The sequence below is a fragment of the Pipistrellus hanaki genome, assembly GCF_964339955.1.
Source record: "Pipistrellus hanaki genome assembly, chromosome: 5".
NCBI classification, from domain to species: Eukaryota; Metazoa; Chordata; class Mammalia; order Chiroptera; family Vespertilionidae; genus Pipistrellus; species Pipistrellus hanaki.
This window is the reverse complement of record NC_140507.1, coordinates 77,554,197-77,578,259: the sequence shown is the minus strand read 5'-3', so window position 1 is coordinate 77,578,259 and position 24,063 is coordinate 77,554,197. Positions and strand designations below refer to the sequence as shown.

At 42.3% G+C, this 24,063-nt stretch overlaps 1 protein-coding gene across 2 annotated transcripts in view; it reads left to right on the top strand.

Annotated features, from left to right (window-relative positions):
- The window catches only part of LOC311623595 (adhesion G protein-coupled receptor E2-like), a 236,445-nt gene that overhangs the window by 203,414 nt on the left and 8,968 nt on the right, over window positions 1–24,063 (top strand). For both annotated transcript variants that reach the window (XM_084885874.1, XM_084885875.1), the window contains 10 exons: window positions 4,817–4,924; window positions 5,105–5,325; window positions 5,502–5,681; window positions 6,807–7,004; window positions 7,274–7,509; window positions 10,020–10,086; window positions 10,583–10,674; window positions 11,736–11,904; window positions 11,995–12,105; window positions 15,990–16,073. In XM_084885874.1, the coding sequence (XP_084742000.1) occupies window positions 4,817–4,924; window positions 5,105–5,325; window positions 5,502–5,681; window positions 6,807–7,004; window positions 7,274–7,509; window positions 10,020–10,086; window positions 10,583–10,674; window positions 11,736–11,904; window positions 11,995–12,105; window positions 15,990–16,040 (1,433 nt within the window). In that variant the 3' untranslated portion in view covers window positions 16,041–16,073. The remainder of the gene's footprint in view (window positions 1–4,816; window positions 4,925–5,104; window positions 5,326–5,501; window positions 5,682–6,806; window positions 7,005–7,273; window positions 7,510–10,019; window positions 10,087–10,582; window positions 10,675–11,735; window positions 11,905–11,994; window positions 12,106–15,989; window positions 16,074–24,063) is intronic.

Here is a 24,063-nt window from a genome sequence, read left to right as displayed (position 1 = left end):
AGTCCACAGGCCACATGTCGCCCTCAACAAATATTTTTGTGGCTCAGCCAACATAGTGGTTCGTAAACAAAAAGTTTTAATAAAAATTTTGTAACCTAATTTTTACAATATCCTGTTATACATAATGATTAATAACAAACTACAACGTTTGCTAATGACTGATTACTATAATCGTGTTGCATTCATTTCCCTTACACGCCTTACACACAGGCACACCTTTTCTCCCCACTGACACCAGCAGCGAATATTTTAGCAGCCGATTGCCAAGTCATTAGACTTTTACTGACTTGTTTCGTGTACGGAACAGGAAATATTTCGCTTTCAGAGAACAAGAAAAATAGGTTTATTTGCGTTAAGCCTATTAATTTGTGCTGTTATTCAGAGTCCGGTAAGCTACTGTTCAAGGAAAAATATTGATTTTTATTAAAAATGTTCTATTATTTTATGTTAATGATTAATCATTTATTTCAGTCCTTTGCATTCAGTATGTCCCTATGGAAATCAAGTGGTAGTAAAACTAAATGGAAAATTGGTGACAAACATCAAAATTTTCAAGAAAAGTGGAAATTGGAATATTTTTGCTCTGAAGTAAAAATAACCTACTTGCTATGTAATAATGCTATTATACATTGAAAATTGAAGTTTGTGGGGGTTTTTGTGGCCCACATAAACTTAAACCTTGTTTATTTGGCCTATGTTAGCCTTTGAGTTTGACATGCTTGCATTAGGGTTTTGATTTACATTTTCCTAATGACTAGTAATATTTACTAGTGATTGTTGAACATTTGTGTATCTATTTTGCGTAAATGTCTGTTCAAGTCCTTTGCCTACTTTTTAATTGGGCTGTTTGGCTTTTTGTTATTTAGTTTTAAGTGTTCTTTACGTATTTGCTAGTAGACCCTTATGAGACAAGTGATTTGCTAACATGTTTTCCCATCCTATAGATTCTTTGCACTTTCTTTGCATTATTACATAGCAAGCAGATTATTAAGTAGATGTGTGGAATTTTTATAAAACCCGTTTTATTTATTTTTTCTTTTGTTGTACATTTTGTGTCATATTGATCGCCAAATCCCAGGTCATGAAGATTTACTCCTGTGTTTTCTACTAACTTCTATTTTTATTTTATTTTTAATGTTTTTATTGAATTTTTTAGAAAGTGGAAGGGAGGGGAACAGAAAGAGAGAAACATCATTGATTGACTGCCTCCTGTACACCCCCACAAGAGACAGAGACTTCGACCCAGGCATGTGGCCTGTCCAGGAATCAAATAGGAGGGGGAGGAGGCTGTCTCTTGGTTCCTGGGTCAATCACTGAACTACAGGGCCTGGGCCTAACTGCTCTATTTGTAGCTCTTAAGTGTAGGTCTTTGATCCATTTTGACCCAATTTTTATGTATTGTGTGAGGAGTGAGTCCATCTTCCTTCTTTCGCTTGTGCATAGCCAGATGCCCCAGCACCATTTGCTGAAGGAACTATTCTTTAACTCATTGAAGGGTATGTTGAAAATTGGTTGACCATAAATGAATGGGTTTATTTCTGGACTCTCAATTTTATTTTGTTGGTTTATGTGTCTACTCATACGGTAGTACCATACTGCTCTGGTTCTTGTATACTAGTAATAAATTTTGGGGTTTTTTTTTGTTTTTGGGTTTTGTTGTGGGTTTTTTTTGTGTGTGTTTTTTTTTTCTATATTGATTAAGGTATCACATATTTGTCTTCAACCCCCCATTCCAATCCTCAACCCCTCCCCATTCATGCCCCCAACCTCCTATTGTCCTTGACCACTGGTTAGGCTCATAAGTATGTACACAAGTCCTTGTGAGAGGGATGTCCGACTATCCATTTAGGCCCAGTCCTGGTGGGATCCGGCCTTTTATCCTCTCCCTTTTATCCTCATCTCTCTTTAAGGTCCAACAGTCTGACCCAGGGCTCCTTATCTCTGGGTCTGTTCTTGTTCATCAGCCACTAGTAATAAATTTTGAAATCAGGAAGTTTGAGTTCTCCAACTTTTTTTTTTTTTCATTTTCAATATTGTTTGGATATTAGGGCCTTTTGCAATACCATATAAATTTTAGGATGTGCTTTTCCATTTTTGCAAAAATACCTATATATATATATATATATATATATATATATATATATATATATATATGCATGCTTTTGGAATATTGTTAGAATTGCATTGAATCGGCAGATCACTTTTGGGAATCTTGCCATGTTTAAAATATTAAGTCTCCCAATTCATAGTCACAGGATTCCTTTCCATTTGTTTAGGGTTTTTAAATTTCTTTAACAATATTTTGTAGTTTTCAGTGGACAAGTCTTATGCCTTTTTGGATAACTTTATTCCTAATATTATGTTGAAGATTTTTGCATCTATGTTCATAAGAGTTAATGGTCTAGAGTTTTGTTTTCTTTTGATGTCTTTTTCTAGTTTGGTTTTTAGAGTAATTGTAGCCTCATAAAATTATTCAGTGTTCCTTTTCATTCTATTTTTTAGGAGTGTATAAGAATTTGTGTTAACTTTTCCTTAAGTGGTTAGTTGAATTCAGGTCTGAACTTTTCACTTAGAAAGTTTTTATTACAGATTTGATCTTCTTACTTATAACAGGTCTGTTCAGATTCTACTTCTTCAGTTACTTTTATAGTTCATGGGTCTGTAGGAATTTTTTTTATTTCATTCAGTTTATATAATTTGTAGCTTCTCTGATAATCCTTTGAAAATTCAGATAGGTATACATATCATTATTACATATATAAAATATGTGTCTTATTATAATGCTAGAGGCCAGTGCATGAAATTATGCAGGGGAGGGGGGGAAGGTATGTCCCTCAGCCCAGACTGCACCCTCTCCAATCTGGGACCCTTCAAGGGATGTCCAACTGCCCGTTTAGGCCCAATCCCACCAGGACTGGGCCTAAATGGATAGTCGGACATCCCTCTCACAATCCAGGACTGCTTGGTCCCAACCACTAGCCTGCCTGCCTGCCTGATTTCTCCTAACCACTTCACTGCTAATCTGATCAAAGCCTAATTGCTCCCCTACTAACCTGATTGCCCCTAACTGCCCTCCTCTGCTGTCCTGGTCACCCCCAACTGCCTTCCCCTGCCTGCCTGGTCTCCCCTAACTGTCCCCTGCTGGTCTGGTCCCCCTAGCTGCCCACCCATGCAGGGCTGCCCCCCACAACTGCCCTGTGCTGCAGGCTTGGGTCTCCCCAACTGTCTTTCACCTGCAGGCCTCATTGTCCCCAACTGCCCTTCTCTGCCAGCCCAGTCACCCCTAACTTCCCTCTCCTGCTGGCCTGATCACTGCCAACTGTCCTCCCTTTCAGGCTTGATCACCCTCAACTGCCCTCCCCTGCTGGCCATCTTGTGGTAGCTATCTTGTGTCCATATGGGGCAGCCATCTTTGACCAGATGGAAGCGGCCATCTTGTGTGTTGGAGTGACAGTCAACTTGCTATTACCTCTTTATTATATTGAATATATATGACATTATTTGGTATATCTATAATAATATTACAGATAACATTTTGTATATAGTGAAACAAAATCTATACTAATAAAATGATAATATGCTGGGAGACCTTGCAGACATCCTTCCAGACAAAGCCATGGTGGTGGAGCCAAGACAGAGACAGTTAGGGGCGCTCAGGCTGGTGGTGGGGGGAGCAGTTGGGAGCAAGCAGGCCAGTGGCAGGGGCAGTTGGGGGTGAGCAGGATGGCAGGGGAAATGCAGTGGGGGTGAGCAGGCAGCGGGGAGGGGGGGTGGGCAGGTAGGGGTGAGCAGGCTGGCAAGGGGGGCATTTGGGGGCAAGATGGTCAGTGGAGGATGGCAGTTGGGGATGAGCAGGCCGGTGGGGGTTCAATTGGGGGTGACCTGGCTGGCAGGTAGGGCAGATGGGGACAATCAGTCCAGCAGGGGAAGGCAGTTAGGAATGATCAGGCCAGAAAAGGGGCAGTTGGGGTAGATCAAGCCAGCAGGCAGAGATCAGGCAGGCTGGCAGGTGAGCAGTTAGGAGCCAGAGGTCCCAGATTGCAAGAAGGATGTCCCAGATTGAAGAGGGTGCAGCCGGGTTGAAGGACACCCCTCCCCTGTGCACGGATTTTGTGCACCGGGCCATTAGTCTATACTAATAAAAGAGTAATATGCTAATTAGACCTGGAGACCTTCCAGATGTCCTTTTGGACAAAGCCATGGTGGTGGGGCTGAGGAAGCAGAGGTGGTTAGGGATGATCAGGCTGGCGGGGCGGAGGGGAAGTTGGGGGCAAGCAGGCTGGTAGGGGAGGCAAATGGGGCAAGCTCTCTGGCAGGGAAGGCAGTTGGGGGCAATCAGGCCATGGGGGGGGGCAGTTGGGGGAGAGCAGGCCAGCATGGGGGACAATTGGGGGTGAGCAGGCCAGCAGGAGAACAGTTAGGGGTGATCAGGCCAAAAGGGGGTAGCCGTTGGGGGCAATCAGCCTGGCAGGCAGAGGGGTTAGGGGCAATCAGGCAAGCAGTCAGGTGAGCAGTTATGAGCCAGGGGTCCCAGATTGCAAACAGATGTCCAATGGCTAGATCGGGCCTAAACCGACAGTCAGACAGCCCCCGAGGGGTCCCAGATTGGAGAGGGTGCAGGCTGAGCTGAGGTACACCCCCACCCCCTGCACTAATGTTGTGCAATGGGTCATAGTATATATATATATATATATATATATATATATATATATATATATATATATATATGATATCTATACATAATAATGGTATTATAGCTACAAATGCTGGCACAGTTACTAATCTAACTCCCTTATGTAACTCCTACAATTCATAGAACTGTTCCTGGAGGTGGAGGAGGAAGGAGACAAGAATGTCACCCTGAGTATTAATCAGGCAACGATGCTGGTGAACTGGGATGTGGTGCAGGACTCAGGTGGCGCAGGTAATGACTAATATGGAGAGGTCAATGAGACTTAACCGTGGAACAAGACACCTAAGGATGTGACAGAGAATTAAATATTAAGGGAAGTATGGGCTGTTGTGGGTCAAAGGGAAGAATGCATCCCAGAAGGAAGTGGGCCTTTGGGCCACCCCAAGATGTCAACCTTGTCCTTGTCTGTAGGCCCTTCTGTGGTGGGCCTTTTCTCCTCTCCAGGGATGGGCAAGTTGCTGGTTGGGGCCCCCCTGGTCCTGGAAACTGAGAAGCAGTCAGCTCTGAATGAGACACACAAGAGCAGGTTGAAGAAAGTCTCCCCCGTACTGCTCTCAGATGTCATCTCCATCTTTGTGAGCAATAAGGACACTCAGAACCTCAGCTCCCCAGTCACCTTGGTCTTCAACCACGTGAGTGCTGGTGAAACAGGGCTGTGGAAGAGGCCCGAGTCCTGGACACAGTCTTGGGGTTCAGGGGCTCTCCCATGGGTGCATCATCTTTCTAGGAAAGCCCATCACCAGCAGGATTTGGGTCAGCATTTCTGACAACCAGAACCACCAGCTCACACCTTGCCCTGTTCCTACAGTCAATGACCCCGGACCCAAGGCAGAAGGTGTTCTGTGTCTTCTGGGAGCCTGGCCAGAATGGAAGTGGTTATTGGTCCACCGAAGGCTGCTGGATGGTGGGCACTGGAGACACCAGCACCACCTGCCAATGCAGCCACCTCAGCAGCTTTGCTGTCCTCATGGCCCACTATGATATGCAGGTGAGAGCCTTGAGAAGGAACTTTGTTCACTGTCTATTGTGTTGTAATAAATTCCCGTGCATGTTGCACTTAAAAAAAACACACATAATTTATTATTCTTCAATTGATGTGGGTCAACAAATAAACATGGTGCAGCTGGATTGTCCACAAGCATCTCATCTGAGGATTGCTGTCCTCCATTTCCTTTATCATATTCATATTTCTGTTTTTCTCTCTCGCCATCCCTCTTTCTCTCTCTCACCTACTTACACTAAAATTGATTTTTTTAAACTATCCCCTTATAGATTTAAGATAATTTGTAAAATCAGGCAGGAAAAATTTTAATTTTTAAAAAATAGGCAAGAGCCCTAGCCACTTTGGCTCAGTGACTAGAGCATCAGCATAAGTACTAAAGGGTCCTGGTTTTTATCCTGGTCAAGGGCACAACCAAAGGTTGCAGGCTCAATCCCTGGTAGGGGGTAGGGGGTGTGCAGGAGGCAGCCAATCAATGATTCTCTCTCATCATTGATGTTTCTAGCTTGCTCTCTCTCTCTCTCTCTCTCTCTCTCTCTCTCTCTCCCTCTCTCTTCTTCTCTGAAATAAATACAAATACATTTTTTAAATAAATAATAAAAAATTTGGCTGGAAATATTCATTTTAAGCTACCACCATCATCAGTACTTTTCCTTCTTTAACCAAGGATCTAAATCTATAAGGAACAGGTGTTGCAGGGATGAGGTGAGTAAGTCCAAGGTGGGAAGTTGATCCCTGGACATCGAGTCTCCGGATACAGACTCTGTCACACAGTATCACTTCCTGGGGATGGAGGATGATGCTCAACATGGAGCCGTGTGCCTCTGTGACTCTCACATGATAACCTGTAAGCTTAGTCATGAAGGAAAAGCAACCCTATGATTTCCAGGGCTTGGTCTGGAATGAGGACTCTCTTATCCCTCAATGTGTACAGGGTCTGAGTTAATCAGTTCAGGACCCCCTAGAATTCTAACAGTATCCATAAACATCACAAATTTACCTGGCTCCTCCACTCCTGATTGTGTTGTAACGTGCCCAAAAGTGAAAATGGTAGAAGAGCCATTAAGCCAGATTAGGAGAGTGTGACTGCTCTCTCTCTTTGCTGGGTCCCAGGAGGAGGATCCCGCCCTGGCTGTGATCACCTACGTGGGGCTGAGCCTCTCTCTGCTGTGCCTCCTCCTGGCGGCCCTCACCTTCCTGCTGTGCAAAGCCATCCAGAACACCAGCACCTCACTCCACCTGCAGCTCTCGCTCTGCCTCTTCCTGGCCCACCTGCTCTTCCTCACGGCCATCGACAGAACAGAGAACAAGGTACTGACACTGTCCCAAAGGATGCATGCCCTGACCATGAAATGAGGAATATACTTGCATTGGACACGTTAATAAAATGACTTTGGGTTTGTGGAAGGTTAGAGGAGTAAGTAGCCAATTTTACATTGACTGACAAATAGAATTCACACCTTCTTTGGACAATTCCTTTATATACAGCAGAGTTCTCCCAAATGGCAAGGTATAGGAGAGGTCCTGGGGCCATGCTCCACCCTGACAATCCCACCTGGTGACTCTCACTCCTCCCCCAGGTGCTGTGCGCCATCATCGCAGGTGCCTTACACTATCTCTACCTGGCCTCCTTCACCTGGATGCTGCTGGAGGGCCTGCACCTCTTCCTCACCACACGCAACCTGACGGTGGTCAACTACTCCGGGGTGAGCAGGTTCATGAAGAAGTTCATGTTCCCTGTGGGCTACGGAGTCCCGGCTGTGATTGTGGCCATTTCTGCAGCATCCAGGCCTCACCTTTATGGAACACCTGCCCGGTAAGGGCACATTTCTTCTTCACCATGACCATGGCTTAGTGGAACCAACATAGCATTCTGCTTATGACAGATCATATGAATAGAGATAATAAGTGATGATGGTTAGGGCATCATTCTGATGGCTATCCTATATAATAAAAGGTTAATATGCAAATTGACCAAACAGCAGAATGAGCAGTCGCTATGATGCGCACTGACCACCAGGAGGCAGATGCTCAACCCTGGAACTGCCCCCTGGTGGTCAGTGCTCTCCCACAGGGGGAGTACCGCTCAGCCAGAAGCCAAGCTCACAGCTGGCAAGTGCAGCAATGGTGGCGGGAACCTCTCCTGCCTAAACCCGGAGCAGGCCTAAACCGGCAGTCAGATGTTCCCCAAGGGGTCCCAGACTGCAAGAGGACACAAGCTGGGCTGAGGGACACCCCTCCCTCCCACTGCCAGTGCACAAATGTCATGCACTGGCCTTCTAATTTATAATACTTAAGAATGTCTCTAAAACTCTCCATAAATAACAAAGGTATAACAAAGGTGTGTCGGCCTGGAAACCAGGGGGTCCTGGGTTTGATCCCATATCAGGGCACATGGCTGGATTGTAGGCTTGATCCCTAGTGTGGAGTGTGCAGTAGGCAGCTGACTAATGATTCTCTCTCATCATGGTGTTTCTATCTCTCTTTCCCTCTCTTTTTCTCTCTGAAATCAATTTTTTAAAAATTAAGATTTAGCCGAAACCGGTTTGGCTCAGTGGTAGAGTGTCGGCCTGCGGACTGAAAGGTGCCAGATTCTATTCCAATCAAGGGCATGTACCTTGGTTGCGGGCACATCCCCGGTGGGGGTTGTGCAGGAGGCAGCTGGTCGATGTTTCTCGCTCATCGACGTTTCTGGCTCTCTATCTCTCTCACTTCCTCTCTGTAGAATATCAATAAAATATATTTTTAAATAATAAATAAATAAATGAAAATGGACAGATTTGAATAGACATTTCTTCCAAGATATGTAAATGACCAGTGAGTGTATGAAAAGTTGGTCAACATCGTCAGTCATTAGGAAAATGAAAATCAAAAACATCAAAATCAGATGTTAGTTCACTGCAATTAGGTTAAACAGTTAAAATAAAAAGACAGCCTTAGTTGGTTTGGCTAAGTGGATAGAGTATCAGCCTGGGGACCAAAGGATCCTAGGTTAATTCAGGTAAAAGGCACGTACCTTGGTTGCAGGCTCCTCCCTGGCCCTAGTCTGGTGTGCATGAAGGAGGCAACCATTTGATGTGTTTCTCTCACATCAATATTTCTCTGTCTTTCCCTCTCTTTTCCACTATCCCTCCCAAAAAAAATCAATAGAAAAATATTATTGGGTGAGTAATAACAACAAAAATAATAATAATAATTTTTATAAAATTATTCAGCCATAAAAAATATACTGCAACATGGATGAACCTTGACTGAAAACATGCTCGGTGACAGAACCCAGTCATAAAATACCACGTATTGTACAATTCCATTTATGTTCAAAATAGGCAAATCCCTGGAGACAGAAAGTGGATTAATGATGCCGTGGGGCCATGCTGGGCGGTGGGTACATAGAAGCAGGAATGAGGAGTGACTGCCAGTAGGGATGAGTTTCTTTTGGAGGAGTTGGAAATGTTCTAAAGTTAGATTGTGGTGATGATCGCACAACACTAATTTTTTTTTAATATATTTTATTGATTTTGTACAGAGAGGAAGGGAGAGAGATAGAGAATTAGAAACATCGATGAGAGAGAGTCATCATCGATCAGCTGCCTCTTGCACACCCCCCTCTGGGGATATGCCCGCAACCAATATACATGCCCTTGACCGGGATTGAACCCGGGACCTTTCAGTCCCCAAGCCAACGCTCTATTCATTGAGCCAAACTGGTTTCGGCAACACTAAATTTTTAAAATATATTTTTATTGATCTCAGAGAACAAAGGAGAGGTAGACAGAGATAGAAACATCAATGATGAGAGAGAATCATTGATTGGCTGCCTCTTGCATGCCCCCTACTGCAGATTGAGCCTGCAACTCGGGCATGTGCCCTTGACTGGAATCGAACCCGGGACCTTTCAGTCTGCAAGCCGATACTCTATCCACTGAGCCAAATAAGCTAGAGCAATTCTATGAATATTTTAAAGATCACTGAACTATACAGTTTAAATGAGTGAATGTTATAGTATGTGAGCTACCACTGAAAGAGCCGTAAGTTAAAAAACTCAGCCCTAGCTGGTTTTGCTCAGTGGAAAGAGCAATCCCATTTTTGTTTTGTTGCAGGGGGTCTCATTGTGTGTCTGTGAGATATGTGGGATTGAAGGCCATGCTTCCTTTCATCAGAAGGGTATCTTCAGAGCAAACCACAGAGCCTATCACAGAAGAGACACTCATTGTTTGCTGATGAATGAATTAATAATTTGTATGATGAATGAATTAATGAATGAATTTGTATAATTGTTCTACATTTCTAAGGACCAATGCATTTTTAATTCTCTCTCTTTCTTAGCTGCTGGCTCCACCCGGAAAAGGGATTTATATGGGGCTTCCTTGGTCCAGTCTGCGCCATCATCTTTGTGAGTAAAGACATCAGAGCATCCTTAAGACTCAGCTGAGGGTCATTAGACTTATAAAGAGGCAGGAGGATGACATGAGCAAGAATGTTCCTGTGTTTGCTTTGGTTTTCTGAGACCGCTCCTAAAACTACAAGCTCGCCCTGACTAGTTTGGCTCAGTGGATAAAGCATCATCAGCCTGCAGACTCAAGGGTTGCAGGTTCGATTCCGGTCAAGGGCCTATACCTTGGTTGCGGGCACATCCCTGGTAGGGGATGTGCAGGAGGCAGCTGATGGATGTTTCTCTCTCATCGATGTTTCTGGCTCTCTATCCCTCTACCTTCCTCTCTGAAAAAATCAATAAAATACTTTCTTTTTTCTTAACTACAAGCTCTAGCACTGTTACTATCTAAATATGAAAACTACTTACTGGTAAGTGTGGAATTTCTGTTGAACAGGCTAGGCTAGAGATAACAAACTAAACTTGTATGCACTAAACCTTGTGTGTTTTCCTGAAGGTCAATCTAGCTTTCTTTCTGATGACCCTCTGGATTTTGAAAAGCAAACTCTCTTCGCTCAACAGTGATGTGTCCACTCTTAAGAATACAAGGTAAGCCAAAACCAGTTTGGCCCAGTGGATAGAGTGTCAGCCTGTGGACTGAAGGGTCCCAGGTTCAATTCCAGTCAAGGGCATGTACCTTGGTTGCGGGCACATCCCCAGTAGGGGGTGTGCAAGAAGCAGCTGATCGATGACTCTCTCTCATCGATGTTTCTAGCTCTCTATCTCTCTCCCTTTCTCTCTCTAAAAAAAAAAATCAATAAAATATACATTTTTTTAAAAAGAATACAAGGTAAAATGGAGAAGAGGGTGACAACCCCACAGACATGTGTCTCGGAAGGGCATATCCATGTGTCTCGGAAGCCCTGACATCCCTTCTCTGGATCTTCAGAGGGAACCCAGAGTAAAGAGATGCAGCTGTCCTCCAATGGCAGCCAGCTTGGACTCAGTGGTGGGCTGCTGACTTCCCAGCTGCAATGTTCTGTCTCTAATCCCATCTTGTTCCTCCCTCAGCCACAGGAAGGATTGACATTGGTTGTTGGGCTTTTGTCAGCCGTCCTACAATAAAAGTACAGAGAACCTGTGTGCACTTAGGAAAATCTGTGACTCTCCCCACAACCCCTCTACACTTCCATAGCCACCCTCAGTCAGGCTCCTTCTCACCCCTCTCCAGTGTCCTTTCTACATTTTGCATGTCATTATTCCATTGTGTTAGTCATTGGGATAGACTGTGAACTTTTAAAAAATACAAATCTTGCCTCTGTTACTTTTAATGCCCAGGCCCCAGCACACAGTCTGATGCACTGAACACACTCGGTAATGTTGGATGAATAAAATTAGGCATCACCAGGGAGCATTATATTATTTTTTTTTTGAAACTTACATTATGAAGTGTCACAATCCTACTCAATTCAATCAAAATGTCATTCTGGACCCAAGTAGCATTTCTATTGTAGAGAATCATTGACAGTCAAGGTCAAAGCTGAACACAACTCTGTCTGTGAACTCATGACCCTTAGGGGAAGGCAGGAGCATTCATTGGGTGGAGATGAGAATGGCCTTGATTCTGTTGCTCTGGGTGCACCATGGGCCTCTCTTCTTCTCCTACCCAGGATGCTGACATTTAAAGCGATAGCTCAGCTCTTCATCTTGGGCTGCACGTGGTGTCTGGGAATCCTGCAGGTGGGTCCAGCTGCACTCGCCATGGCCTATCTCTTCACCATCATCAACAGCCTGCAGGGCGTCTTCATCTTCCTGGTGTACTGTCTCTTCAGCCAGCAGGTACCACTGTCCACCTCCCCCCCCCCCCCCATGACTCTTTCCATCTTACCGCTCTTAGAGAGCTGACTCAGAGCATGCTTTGCCTTGCAGGTCCGCCAACAATACAGGAAATGGTGGGAAGGGGTCCGGAAAACCAAAGCAGAGTCTGAGCAGCACACCCTCTCCAGCGGACTCCTGTCGGATGCCCCTAGACACAGTGTGGTAAGGTCATGCGTTGCTCCCAGAGCACTTTACTAACTGAAAGAGTACCTCATGCCCAACACTCTGAACGACATGGGTACACAGCAGGTGATGCCCGAGGATGGCTTCCACTGAATTTACCCTTTGATTCCTTAACCATTTGCGATGGTCTCACTTAGAAAATAATATATTTTGATCTTACTCCTGAGGAACTGTGTTCATTTTGACTTTTACACATTAGCACTCTTATTGAACACCTGCCGTGTGTCATGCATGGTTAGCTAAATTAGCAAGAATCAATGCTTGAGGCAGGAATGCCTGTTCCACTCAGAGGCACATTATCTTATCCTTCATCTACCTCTATCTCGTAGTCACTCAGCACCATACAACAAAAAGGCAAAATGGGGGAAATGATGTACATATTTGAGAAATAAATGGAAATAAGTGTTAGCTAGCATTTTAGACTTAAGGAGTCTGCCTAATATGTTCAGCACTCTCCATCCCCTGTAAAACCAGGAAGGAAAAGCCATCATTGCATGGAATAATTCACAGCAATGATTACTAAGAACCACCAGTGGTTAAGATTTACCAAGTTCTTTTTACAATTTTTTTTTTAGACATAGAAAGTTCTCTTACAGTCTCTCACCTCTTCCATTTTCCATTAAACTTCTTGAGTTTTCTTTCCCATTTTAAGGAGCCTACTATGCCCACATACTGTGGCTCAGTGGTTGAGCATTGATCCATGAACCAAGAAATCCCTGGTTTAACTACTGGGGATCAACCCTGAGTTGCAGGGTTGATCCCCTGTAGGGAGCATGCAGGAGGCACCTGATCAATGTTTCTAGTTCTATATTCCTCTACTTTCCTCACTCTCTCTCAAATAATAGAAACGTATTTCAAAATAAGTTTTTTATAAAGGATCCTTATATACTCCCAGAAAGTCCTGTATATCTTTCACCTGTTCACCCATGCTCCACAAGCACTGGTTTCACTGTTGAATCTTCTAACCTCCCTCCCTTTCTCAGCAAATATTCTTGCCACATATTCCACAGAGAATATCTGAGTCGTGATGATTCTGTGAACTGCACCCTCTCAAACACGCATACATTAGCATGCACCTTCTCCACATTACCATATCATTCACACCATTTCCCTTCTCTCTAAAGACAACTTTCACCTTCACTTTGAATGCCAACATTCTTGCCATATCAATTATCCTTACACTATTGTTCACACATTCTCTCTCCCTCCTCCCTTCTTGTCTTTCTCCCACCCTTATCCCCTTCATTCTTCCCTCACCTTCTCAAAAGCATTCTTCCCAAAACTGTAGCAACATGTTTGATTTTTTTTCATCTTACAAACATGTACCACTTGGCCTACCATTTCCTTCTACCTACCAGCCAAGAGTTGACTTTTCTCTGTTGCCCTTTCCTTGCCTTAAATTCATTCCCTCAATTTATATATTTTGGCTTCTTTCCCCCATCATTTCACCAAAGCAAATATCTCTTAGGTTTACAATAATCTCCGAACCCCCTAAAATCCTTCCAGAAACTTCTTACACTATTTATCACTCTTTCTCATGAAACACTTCATCCTTATCCTATCTAGAATCTACTTAAATGCCCCTCCTCCATGTCTTTCTTCATTTACATTTGCTCCATTAGTTTTATCTCTTTGTTTCAGTTATAGTTTCAACCAATGGATTGAGTCCAGATCAATTTAAATTCTCATCAAATTCTTTCTTCCTAAGCGATAGAATTCATTCCTTAGAGTTGGTCACCATAGAGATGCAAATGATGGCCACATACTCTTCTCTGTCTCTGAGAACTTGAGAAGTATTTTCAGTTACTTGACATCTTTTATATTACCCAGATACCTTAAACTCAGCCTTCCAATTTATGACTCACCATCTTTACCTTAATCCCATCCTTTTCCATGGTGTCTTTCTCTCAATGGAACTACATCCATCCCATTGCACAAGTTTGAAACGTGAATGTTACTCCACAGCTACCTTATTTCCCACTAAAACTTATCCATTAGACAGCCCTATTGTTCTTATCTTCTCAGTATGTCCCTTATTTTTTAATAGCCACATAGATTTCCATTGTGTAAATGTACCAACAGCTTTCTTATCTACTCATCTACTGGTGGACACTTTGGCTGCTTCCAAATCTTGGCTATTGTAAATAATGCTGCAGTGAACATAGGGTGCACATACTTTTTTCAATTAGTGTTTTGGGTTTCTTCAGATATGTGCCCAGAAGTGGAATCTCTGGGTTATAAGGTAGTTCCATTTTTAATTTCTTTTAAATTTTTTTCTTTTAAAAAAAAATATATTTTTTATTGATTTTTTTTTTTTTACAGAGAGGAAAGGAGAGGGGTAGAGAGAGGAACAATGACCAGCTGCCTCCTGCACACCCCCTACCAGGGATGTGCCCACAACCAATGTACATGCCCTTGACAGGAATTGAACCTGGGACCTTTCAGTCCACAGACCAACGCTCTATCCACTGAGCCAAACCAGTTTCGGCTAAATTTTTTTTCTAATACTCACCCAAAGACATGCTTAGAGAGAGGGGAAGGGAGAGAAAGGTGTGATGGCAAAACACTGATTGGCTATTTCCCATACTCTCCCTGACTGGGGACAGAATCCACAACTTAGGTGTGTGCCCTAACCGGGAATCAAACCCACAACCTTTCTGTGTCTGGGACAATGCTTCAACCAACTGAGCCACACTGGCCAAGGCCCATTTTTAATTTTTTGAGGAAACTATGTACTGTTTTCTACAGCAGATGCACCATTTGTTCTTCATTTGCTCTGTGCTGAAGTGGAGAAAGGCCAGTGGGCAGTAAGTGTGCGCTGGTCCAATCCATCTCCTTTGTTCTCAGTACCTCCCAACTTGTGGCACCTTTCCATCAGTGCTCATTCTCAGGCAGACAAAGCCCAGTCCCTCAGGCAGACCCTCAAAATGTTAGAATGCCGGCGGAACAATTCAGACATCTCCTGTGGCAAGATGGTGCCATGAATTTTCCTACTGGCTTCAATGCCATGTCATACTCAATGCAGCTGCAGTATAGAAGCCTCTCAAGTGATCTCTGGATTTTTCACAAAGGAAATGGACTCATGTATTGTTATTGAATTGATGTAGCCATGAGGGGAAGGAAGTCTGGAGCTTCCTATCCTGCCATCTTGCTGGCATTACCCCTAATCTCCATTCATTGAGTAAGGACACAAGTCACATTGTGTTAGAGCTCACCCTGATGTACTTATTTTAACTTCAAACCTCTTTTAAAAACTCTTTGTCTAAGTATAGTCATGTTCTGAGGCCCTGGAGGTTAGGATTTCAACATATGAATTTTGTATAACATGAATGACCCTCTAAAACATTAAACTAAGTAAAAAAAATTTCAGATATAATAACAGATATAATGGGTTATATATTGGACAATTCTATTTATATGAAATATTCAGTATAGATAAGTCTGTGGAGACAGACAGTAGATTGGTTGTTGCCAGGAGCTTGGAGTGGGTGATGGGAAATGACTACCTAATGAACATGGAGTCTTCTTTGAGGAGATGAAAATGGGTTAGAACTAGATAGAGGGGAAGATTGCATGTAGCAAATGTACTAAATGCCACTGAATCATGCACTTTAAAATGATTTCATTTATGTTATATGAATTTCATTTATTATATAAGTCTGTAAATTTGACATTAAGTGAAAGTGTGTTTGTGTGTTTATGTGTGCATAAAAAGATAAAACAATATCATAAAAGAATAATTGGTTAAAGGTACATGAATGTTCCTTTAAATTTTCCAGAAAAACTGAGAAAAATACTTGAATATTTATTTATTTATTTATTTATTAGCCATTTCAATCATTTTAGTTTTATCTCTTCCCCAGGTAAAAGATGATGGAGCAACAGCAGAAAAGAGAAAATTAAGTCAATTATAAGAAAACTAAAGATGAGTGATTAAAGAAAAACAGGTAAAATCATATGATTTTTGTCCTTTTCTGTCTGACTTATTTCACTTATGTCCTAACACTCTCAGGATTGATGTTGCAAATGGCAATATTTAATCTTTTCTATGTCTGAATAGCATTCCATTGCATGTACCACATCTTCTCCCATCCAAGTACTAACCAGGCCCGACCCTGCTTAGCTTCCGAGATCAGACGAGATTGGGCGCATTCAGGGTGGTATGGCCGTAGACGTACCACTTCTTAATCAATTCATCCATCAATGGACACATAGGTTATTTACATATCTTGACTATTTTAATTAGTACTGCAATGAACATATGGGTATACATAGCTTTTTTAATTTGTTTTTTATACTCTTCAGATAGATGCTCAGAAGCAAAATTGCTAAATTATATCCAATTATATATAATGGTAACATTATAACATATAATGTTGTTAACCAATGCTGCCTCAATAAGAAAGGAAAAAGGAAGGAAGGAAGGAAGGAAGGAAGGAAGGAAGGAAGGAAGGAAGGAAGGAAGGAAGGAAGGAAGGGGGGAGGGAGGGAGGGAGGGAGGGAGGGAGGGAGGGAGGGAGGGAGAAAAGGAAGGAAGGAAGGAAGGAAGGAAGGAAGGAAGGAAGGAAGGAAGGAAGGAAGGAAGGAAGGAAGGAAGGGAAAGAAAGAAGGAAGGGAGAAAGAGCTATAGTCCACAAACTATCTTCCTGGTTAAATTTTTCCCAGTAGAATGAAGTGGGGGATGGGGAGTGGTGATAATGTCTAAACGTTTCAAAATGTGAGTATCTCTCCATATAATATTTTCTGGCCCATGATTACACAGGAAAAGTTTATACCTTGAGCTAAATACATGATTTCGAATAAAACAATGAATAGAAAAAGTGTCCCAAGTGAAAACAAAGGAAAGTGTATGTCTCAGATGTTGTTGGTGCTAAGAGAGGGCATCATAACATCACACTCAATGTCAGTCATTCCTTATTATTGTGTGCTCCTCCTGAACTTGTTTCCTCAGGACCTTCTACATTTTGCCAAAAGCAAAGGTTCTTTTCTACAATGAGTCAGTCCTCCAAAAGTTGAGGGAGTGAAATGAAAATCTTGCAAGTGTAAGCAATGGAGTAGACTTCTTACCAAACAACTGTTAACAACTACGTTCATTTGACAGTCAATAGGAAGTGATGTTTTAAGTATTTTATATTCTAACATGATATTTTATTACTGACACCTAAATCTTTAATTGGTTTTAGCTATATTTCAGGAAATTGGTGAAAAGTTATAATACAATCTCTCCCATTTAAAATAATGGACTATAGGATCAAAATGCATAGTTCTGTGTGCATCTGCTTTTTAGGAATAACTGCCATTAAGCAGTAGGTACCTGAATTAAGAAAATTTTAGTAGGGTGGTATATGAAAAAAATATGAAGATGTATGCAAAGAATTAATAATTGAGGCACACATCTAGAGTACTAACAGTTTCTTTGCCATCTTTTTCTCTTACCTTGTTCTTTAAAACAACATGGCTCAGTTACAAATAACTTTAATCGTACATCCATCCATCTATCCATCTTTTAAGCAAGTCAACATGCCAGGTGTGAGAATCACCACTTCTCCATATCTTAATTTTATTTTCCAAATTTCTGCTGCAGCCTTTTCTGTGCAATAAACATTGCTTTGTCTATGTGCCTTGGCTACCAGTTATACAAAAATGAATACAGCAGGTACTTGCCAGCAAGGCACTCATAGTCCATGGCAGTGTTACTCAAAATGTGGTGCATGAACTTTTGTTGGCTCTTGAGGAAAAAAGAACCTTGGGGTAGACTGTAAATCAACAACATCCCTAAGCTTTAGTTCAACTGACATGTATTCCAGAACAAGATGTTATCAATAAAGGAAGCAGTGTGTTGTGTAACTTTCTGGTGCAAGCTCCTGCTCTCCATGCAGACTGTCACTGCTGCTCTGAGTACTGGTCTAGAGTCTTCTTGCAAAGTAGATTTCATGACAAATGTCAAAAGCAATCAATAAGGTCTAGCTATACGGTGTGCTGATTTGAGAAGCTCTATCCAAGCAGAGAGTAGAAAGCAATGAGATTGATTACTAATTCTGCCATGGGCTTGGAACTAAAGAGTGGTGGCATGGTACAAGGAATTTGCTGATAGTTATCTATTATAGGTCAGGTCCTTAACATATGTCACTTTTATTATTGCGTCCAGCCTGGTTCCAGCTTATTGCCACCTATCTTACTCAGCTTTGGCCTGAGCATCACTAATGATAACTCACTCTACCTTGGCCTTGCCTGTGACTTACTGCAGTGGGCTACCACTGTTTATGATAGTCTGGCTCTCTGGTCTCTGTCCTGGCCATGAGCAAACAATAAACTCATGGACACTAGAATAATTTATCTATAGAGCATTGCATCATCTCCTGGTCTTGGAGGCCCCTTAAGAATGGAGTTTAAAGAAGAAATGTCCTGCTCTAGCAGGTTTGGCTCAGTGGATAGAGTGTTGGCCTGCAGGTTTGGCTCAGTGGATAGAGTGTTGGCCTGCAGACTGAAAGGTCCCAGATTCAATTCCAGTCAAGGGCACATGCCTAGGTTGCAGACTCAATCTCCAGTAGGGGATGTGCAGGAGACAGACAATCAATAATTCTCTTTCATCATTGGTGTTTCTATCTCTCTCTACCTCTCCTTTCCTCTCTGAAACCAATAAAAATATTTTTAAAAAAGAAGAAATGTCCTGACCTAGGGAAGCTGCCCCTGCTTTCCCACAGCTATCACTGTCTCATTATTTAACTCAGAATAAGTCTCCTGGACATCATAATTGGTGGGGAGAGGTGAGGCATAGGATGTATTTGCTGTAATGAATTCCCACATCTCTTTCTCTTGATTATATCTAAACAGAAAGAGTTGGACATCTTTAAGTTGTCCACATCACTGCTTCCCATTCTTCCTCTGGTTGAGAGATGAGTACATGTTTTACCACAATCTTCCAGGGACAATCAAATACCAAGGGCTTTAGCTTCCACTATAACTAATTGTCTCTCTCCCAGAAATAGAGACCCAGAGGGGTTTCTGATGCAACAGCTCTCCCTGGAGCCTCTGACTCCAGATAATGACAACAGCTCTCCCTGGAGCCTCTAACTCCAGATAATAGACAAAGGCAGCACTGGTTAAGCCCATAATGATAGAATCCAGGGAGGTTTGATTAGAGTCTATTTTGGAATGAGGGTGGTTGACATGCTCATGGGGTGTTGAGAAAGGTCTCTCACTCTGCACACAGACCCTGGTGAGTGGGAGGGTGAGAACTTGAAATCCAACTGATGGGAATCTTGGGAGTCCAGGCATGATTTAGACATTAGACCTTAGTGGAAGGATTGCTGGTGGTGTTTTCCACAGAGATGATGGGTTGGATGTATACAGGTATTTAGATAGAAATATGGACTTTTGTCTACTTCTTTGATATTTTCCAAGCCACAAATAGATGTCTTGTTATGCTGAATGCTTATTCTTTCCATAACTGTCTTCATTGCTATAAACCCAAGAAAGCCAGGCCTCTAGATAGCAGGAAGTCATCTATATTGATATGTTGAAGGTCAACTCATGCTGACCTTCCATAAAAGCTGTTGGAAGCTGTTGAGCATGGGCACCTGACAAAAACAACATATCTGGATGGTTTGAGGTTTTCCCCAGCTCACCTGAGGACAGGCCATCTTCCTCTCACTTCCACCCCTCAGAGGAGTTCTCAGTTCTTAACTGGGCAGAAGAGATGAGCATTAACTTCGATAAACATGCAACATTCAGAGTTTAGAATGCTCAGGATTTGGAATCAGATGGGGCTTCGAATTATAGCCTGCCCTCTTAGTAGGTGTGTGACTTCAGATTAGTCACTTACCCTCTCTCAGTCTGTTTGTCAATAACATTAGTTCCAACAAAAATATTGTTTCCTTGCAAGATGTCTTCATTGAGCACAGTTTATTTAGCAAGCTCCTCTGTGGATTGTTTTTGAGTGGGGGTAATCTGATGTGATGACTAAATAAAGAGTCAATGACAGTGTCTGGCAAATTGCTATTTATTTAATTAGGTGACCAAGGGTCCAATCATGCCTGGTCATAGTAGAGATATATAAAAGTTTAATTAGCCACAAGAAAGTGAGCAATGCTAGTTCCTTTCCCCTAGTCACTCAGCATCATCAGCAGGACCCCTGGACCCAAATTTTAACATCACTCAGGTAAATGGAGAAAGGAAGAAGTGAAACCACAACTTGGAAACTTTCTAAAGGGACTCCTCTTCAAGCCACATAAGTCTTGATTTAGGATTCACAGTGAGAGGATCCAGCCCAGATTATAGTGAGTCATGGCTAACTCTGCCTGCCTGACTGACAGGGAAGAGGTTGGATGGTTGGAAATACTTTTCCCCCAAAAGATGTCTTGGAAGGAAATAGTATGTTAAAAACTCAGGGCACGAGGGGATCACAGCCAGAATCTCTAGCCACAGGCGGAACTGCTGGTGGAAAGATTATAAACACCCAGAGGTGTGCCTTTAAAAAAAAAAAAAAACAAACACAAAAAACAGATCAATAGCAGTGAGACCACCTGAGCACCCTGGAATGAAAGGTAAGTTTGGGGGCATGCAGGACTGAATGTACACAGTGTGTGTGTGTGTGTAAAAAATCCTGACATATCTCTTATAGCATTTAAGGGAAGTGTGTTGAATGCAAAGGGAAAACAGGGACTTTAGAATTGGGTCCCTCTCTTGTTCAAATCTTGGCTCTGTTACTTCCTTGCTAGGTGATGCTGGAAAAGTCACTGCACTTCTCTGAACCTCTGTCTTCTCATAAAAAATAAATAAATAAATAAATAAATAAATAAATAAATAAATAAATAAATAAAACAGGTAAATAATATATACAGGCAGTATTTCTTTTTTATTGTGATAAAAATATACACAATAAAAATGAAATAGAAGTTTACCATTTTAACCACTCTTCAATGTACTATTGATGCCATTAGGAGTATTCACATTATTATGCAAACATGACCACCATTAACCTCCAGGACTTGAGGATTGACTTTAAGCATGTGAAACACTCCATGCCTCCCACAGAGTCGGCACTCAGCATCAGCTGCTTTCAGGGTGATGATATGTGAATGGACAGAGAGAGATCAGATTCATTTGGACACTTAAATAGCCCTTGATAGGAGTCTGCAGTAAAAGCTAATCTACCACCTGGGAGAGTTGGTGATTTGGAAATTGATTGGTTATAAGTTGGAAGAAAATTGTGAGGATTAGTTTGGGGTTTTGTTCCTATATAAAGATCATAGAGATAAATGAGATATTCCCGGGGGATTTTGCTGGGTCTGAGCTTACTACAGTTTTAGAATAAACATCGGAAGAGGAATTGCTGAGTGAAGTTTCTGCAGGTTTCAGTGTGTGTGGGTTTTTTTCGTTTTTTTTTCAGATTCTCAACTGAGGGTGAGTCTACCTCTCTGGGGGACATGTGACCAGATGTGGAATGATTTTTGTTTTCATGAGTAGGGGTAGAGGAGAATGCAACTGGCATTAAGTCGGTTGAGGTGAGGGCTGCTGCTGAACTTCCTACAAGACAGTTCCTCACAACAAAGAATTACCTGTCCTCAAATAATGCTAGAAGGGAAACCCCCTGTTGTAAACTAATGGTGTTGGGAGGGAATTAACTCTCAGAGAGTCTGCTAAGGGATCACAAAGGCCAGAGAAGGGATATGTGGGTTTCTACCCAGGAAGTACGAGGACATCATAGAATAATATGAAAGAGAATGATCTAGATAGACTGGGTGAGGTTTGACCACAGAAGAGGCCATAAGGTTGAACATTGATTACTGACAGGATATCTTTATTGAGCATGGTAGTCCCCCATTATCCACGAGGAAAGTGTTCCTAGATCATAATATGCATCTTAAATTCCTTCAGAAATTAACACATGTTATTAAAGATAATCATTATTCCTTTTTAGATTAATAGGTTTTCATTGATTTCAGAGAGAGGAAGGAAGAGAGATAGAAACATCAGTGATGAGAGAGAATCACCGATTGGCTGCCTCTTCACGTCCCTCTCTGGGGATCGAGTCCCAGGGACCGCCTGGTCAATGCTCAACCACTGAGCCATGCCAGCTGGGCGGTCATCATAAACACATCACAACTTCTCTTTGGCATATCCAAATTGCCAGCATCACTACTCTTGCGCTTTGGGTCCATTCTTAGGTAAAATAAGTGTTACTTGAACAAAAGCACTGTGATACCATGACGGTGGATCTGATAACCAAGTTCGTTACTAAGTGATCAATGGTGGGTAGCACTACAGTGTGGATACATTGGACAAAGGGATGATTTGTCCCAAGCTGAACAGAACAGAATGGCATGAGATTTAATTATGTTGCTCAGAATGATGTACAATTTAAAACATGAATTATTTATTTCTGAAGGTTTTCATTTAATATTTTTGGGCCATGGTTGACTGCAGGCAACTGAAGGTAAGGGGGGCACTGCTGTAATAGCAATAGAAACCAACATTGCTGAGAATGTCCTATGTGTCTGACACTGTGCAAAGCACTGATCATCCAGCCAGCAATATGTAATGCTTTCTCCTCAAGAGAATTAGCAATAATTTTATAATTATACTAGAGGCCCGGTGCATGAAATTCGTGCACGGGTATGGTCCCTAGGCCTGGCCTGCAATCAGGCCATCTTCTCCAGCTGGCCATGCCCTCCACCACCACTCACGCCTGGTTCCCCATTTGCCATCAGGTAATCAGTCTACTGGCTGGGAAATAGCCCAAGAGGTGGTCAGTGTGCCTCATAGTAATTGGTCCAGAGGTCATCCTGGTCATTCTGCCATTAGGGTCAATTTGCATATTACCCTTTTATTAAATAAGACAAGTTATAAATATTATTTAATATATTTAATAGTCATATGTATAATTATTTACTACTTATTAAGCACTTGACACATGACAGGCACTAATTAGCTCTTAACTTTTATCCCTTCATTTAATCTTCACAACAATGCCTGTGACCCAAATTACTGCCACCCATTTTATGGATGAAGAAACTGAGGTTGAGTAGCTACCCAAGGTCATGTTCTTAAACTACTCAAGGTCATATACAAAGTAGTTAAGCTGGGATCCAAGCTTATTTTAATCTTACTCCTGGGTACACCCTCCCAACCAAAAATCCATACAGCCCAGGTGCTACATTCCTTATGCTTGGAACAACCTTCCCCCCTTTAGCAGCCTGGAAAACCCTTACTAGACCTTCAAAATTCAGCTATACTGTTGCCTCCTCTGTGAAGCCTTTCCTGATTTGATCCCAGGCAGAGTTCCATCCCCTGGGTACCCATGGCATTGTGCATGTGTCTCTACTACATTACTGATCAGACTATTCTGAAGTGATGTAAACAATGCTCAATTTCCCTCAAACTCCAAATTTTATAACCACAGAACTAAGTTATCTTACTCTCTTATGTCATTGACTTTGGAAAATGCCAATAAGGCTGCTCGTTCCATTTTTGGTTGGATTTCACTGTTAGAAACTTCTTTGTTAGGGTGAACCACACAGCTGGTCTCACTAACATTCACCTCACTAACATCCCAGTAGCAGGAAGCATTTGGTTCTACCACATCCCCATCTCTCTCATTGAAGCTTCTGTCACTGAGGGCAACTGTCATCTCTTTTAGGAGATTTCCCTGACCATGGCCTTTGGTGTACCCAGCCATTTCCTACAGAACATTTTACCCTCTTCCCTTACTGTGTTTCCCTCTATCATTAAGTCTTGTCCATCTATCTCCTGGTTTGTCATTGGTACCCTGATGGAGATTGTAGGATCCAGGGAAGTGGGGACCTTGCCTGGATGATTCACCTTTGAATTTCTTATGCCCAGCTCAGCATGTGGCAAATTTTTGTTGAATGCATGTGTGAATGGTAGATTGGTGGCTTGAATGTAATAGAAAAATCAGGTTGGTGAATAATTAAG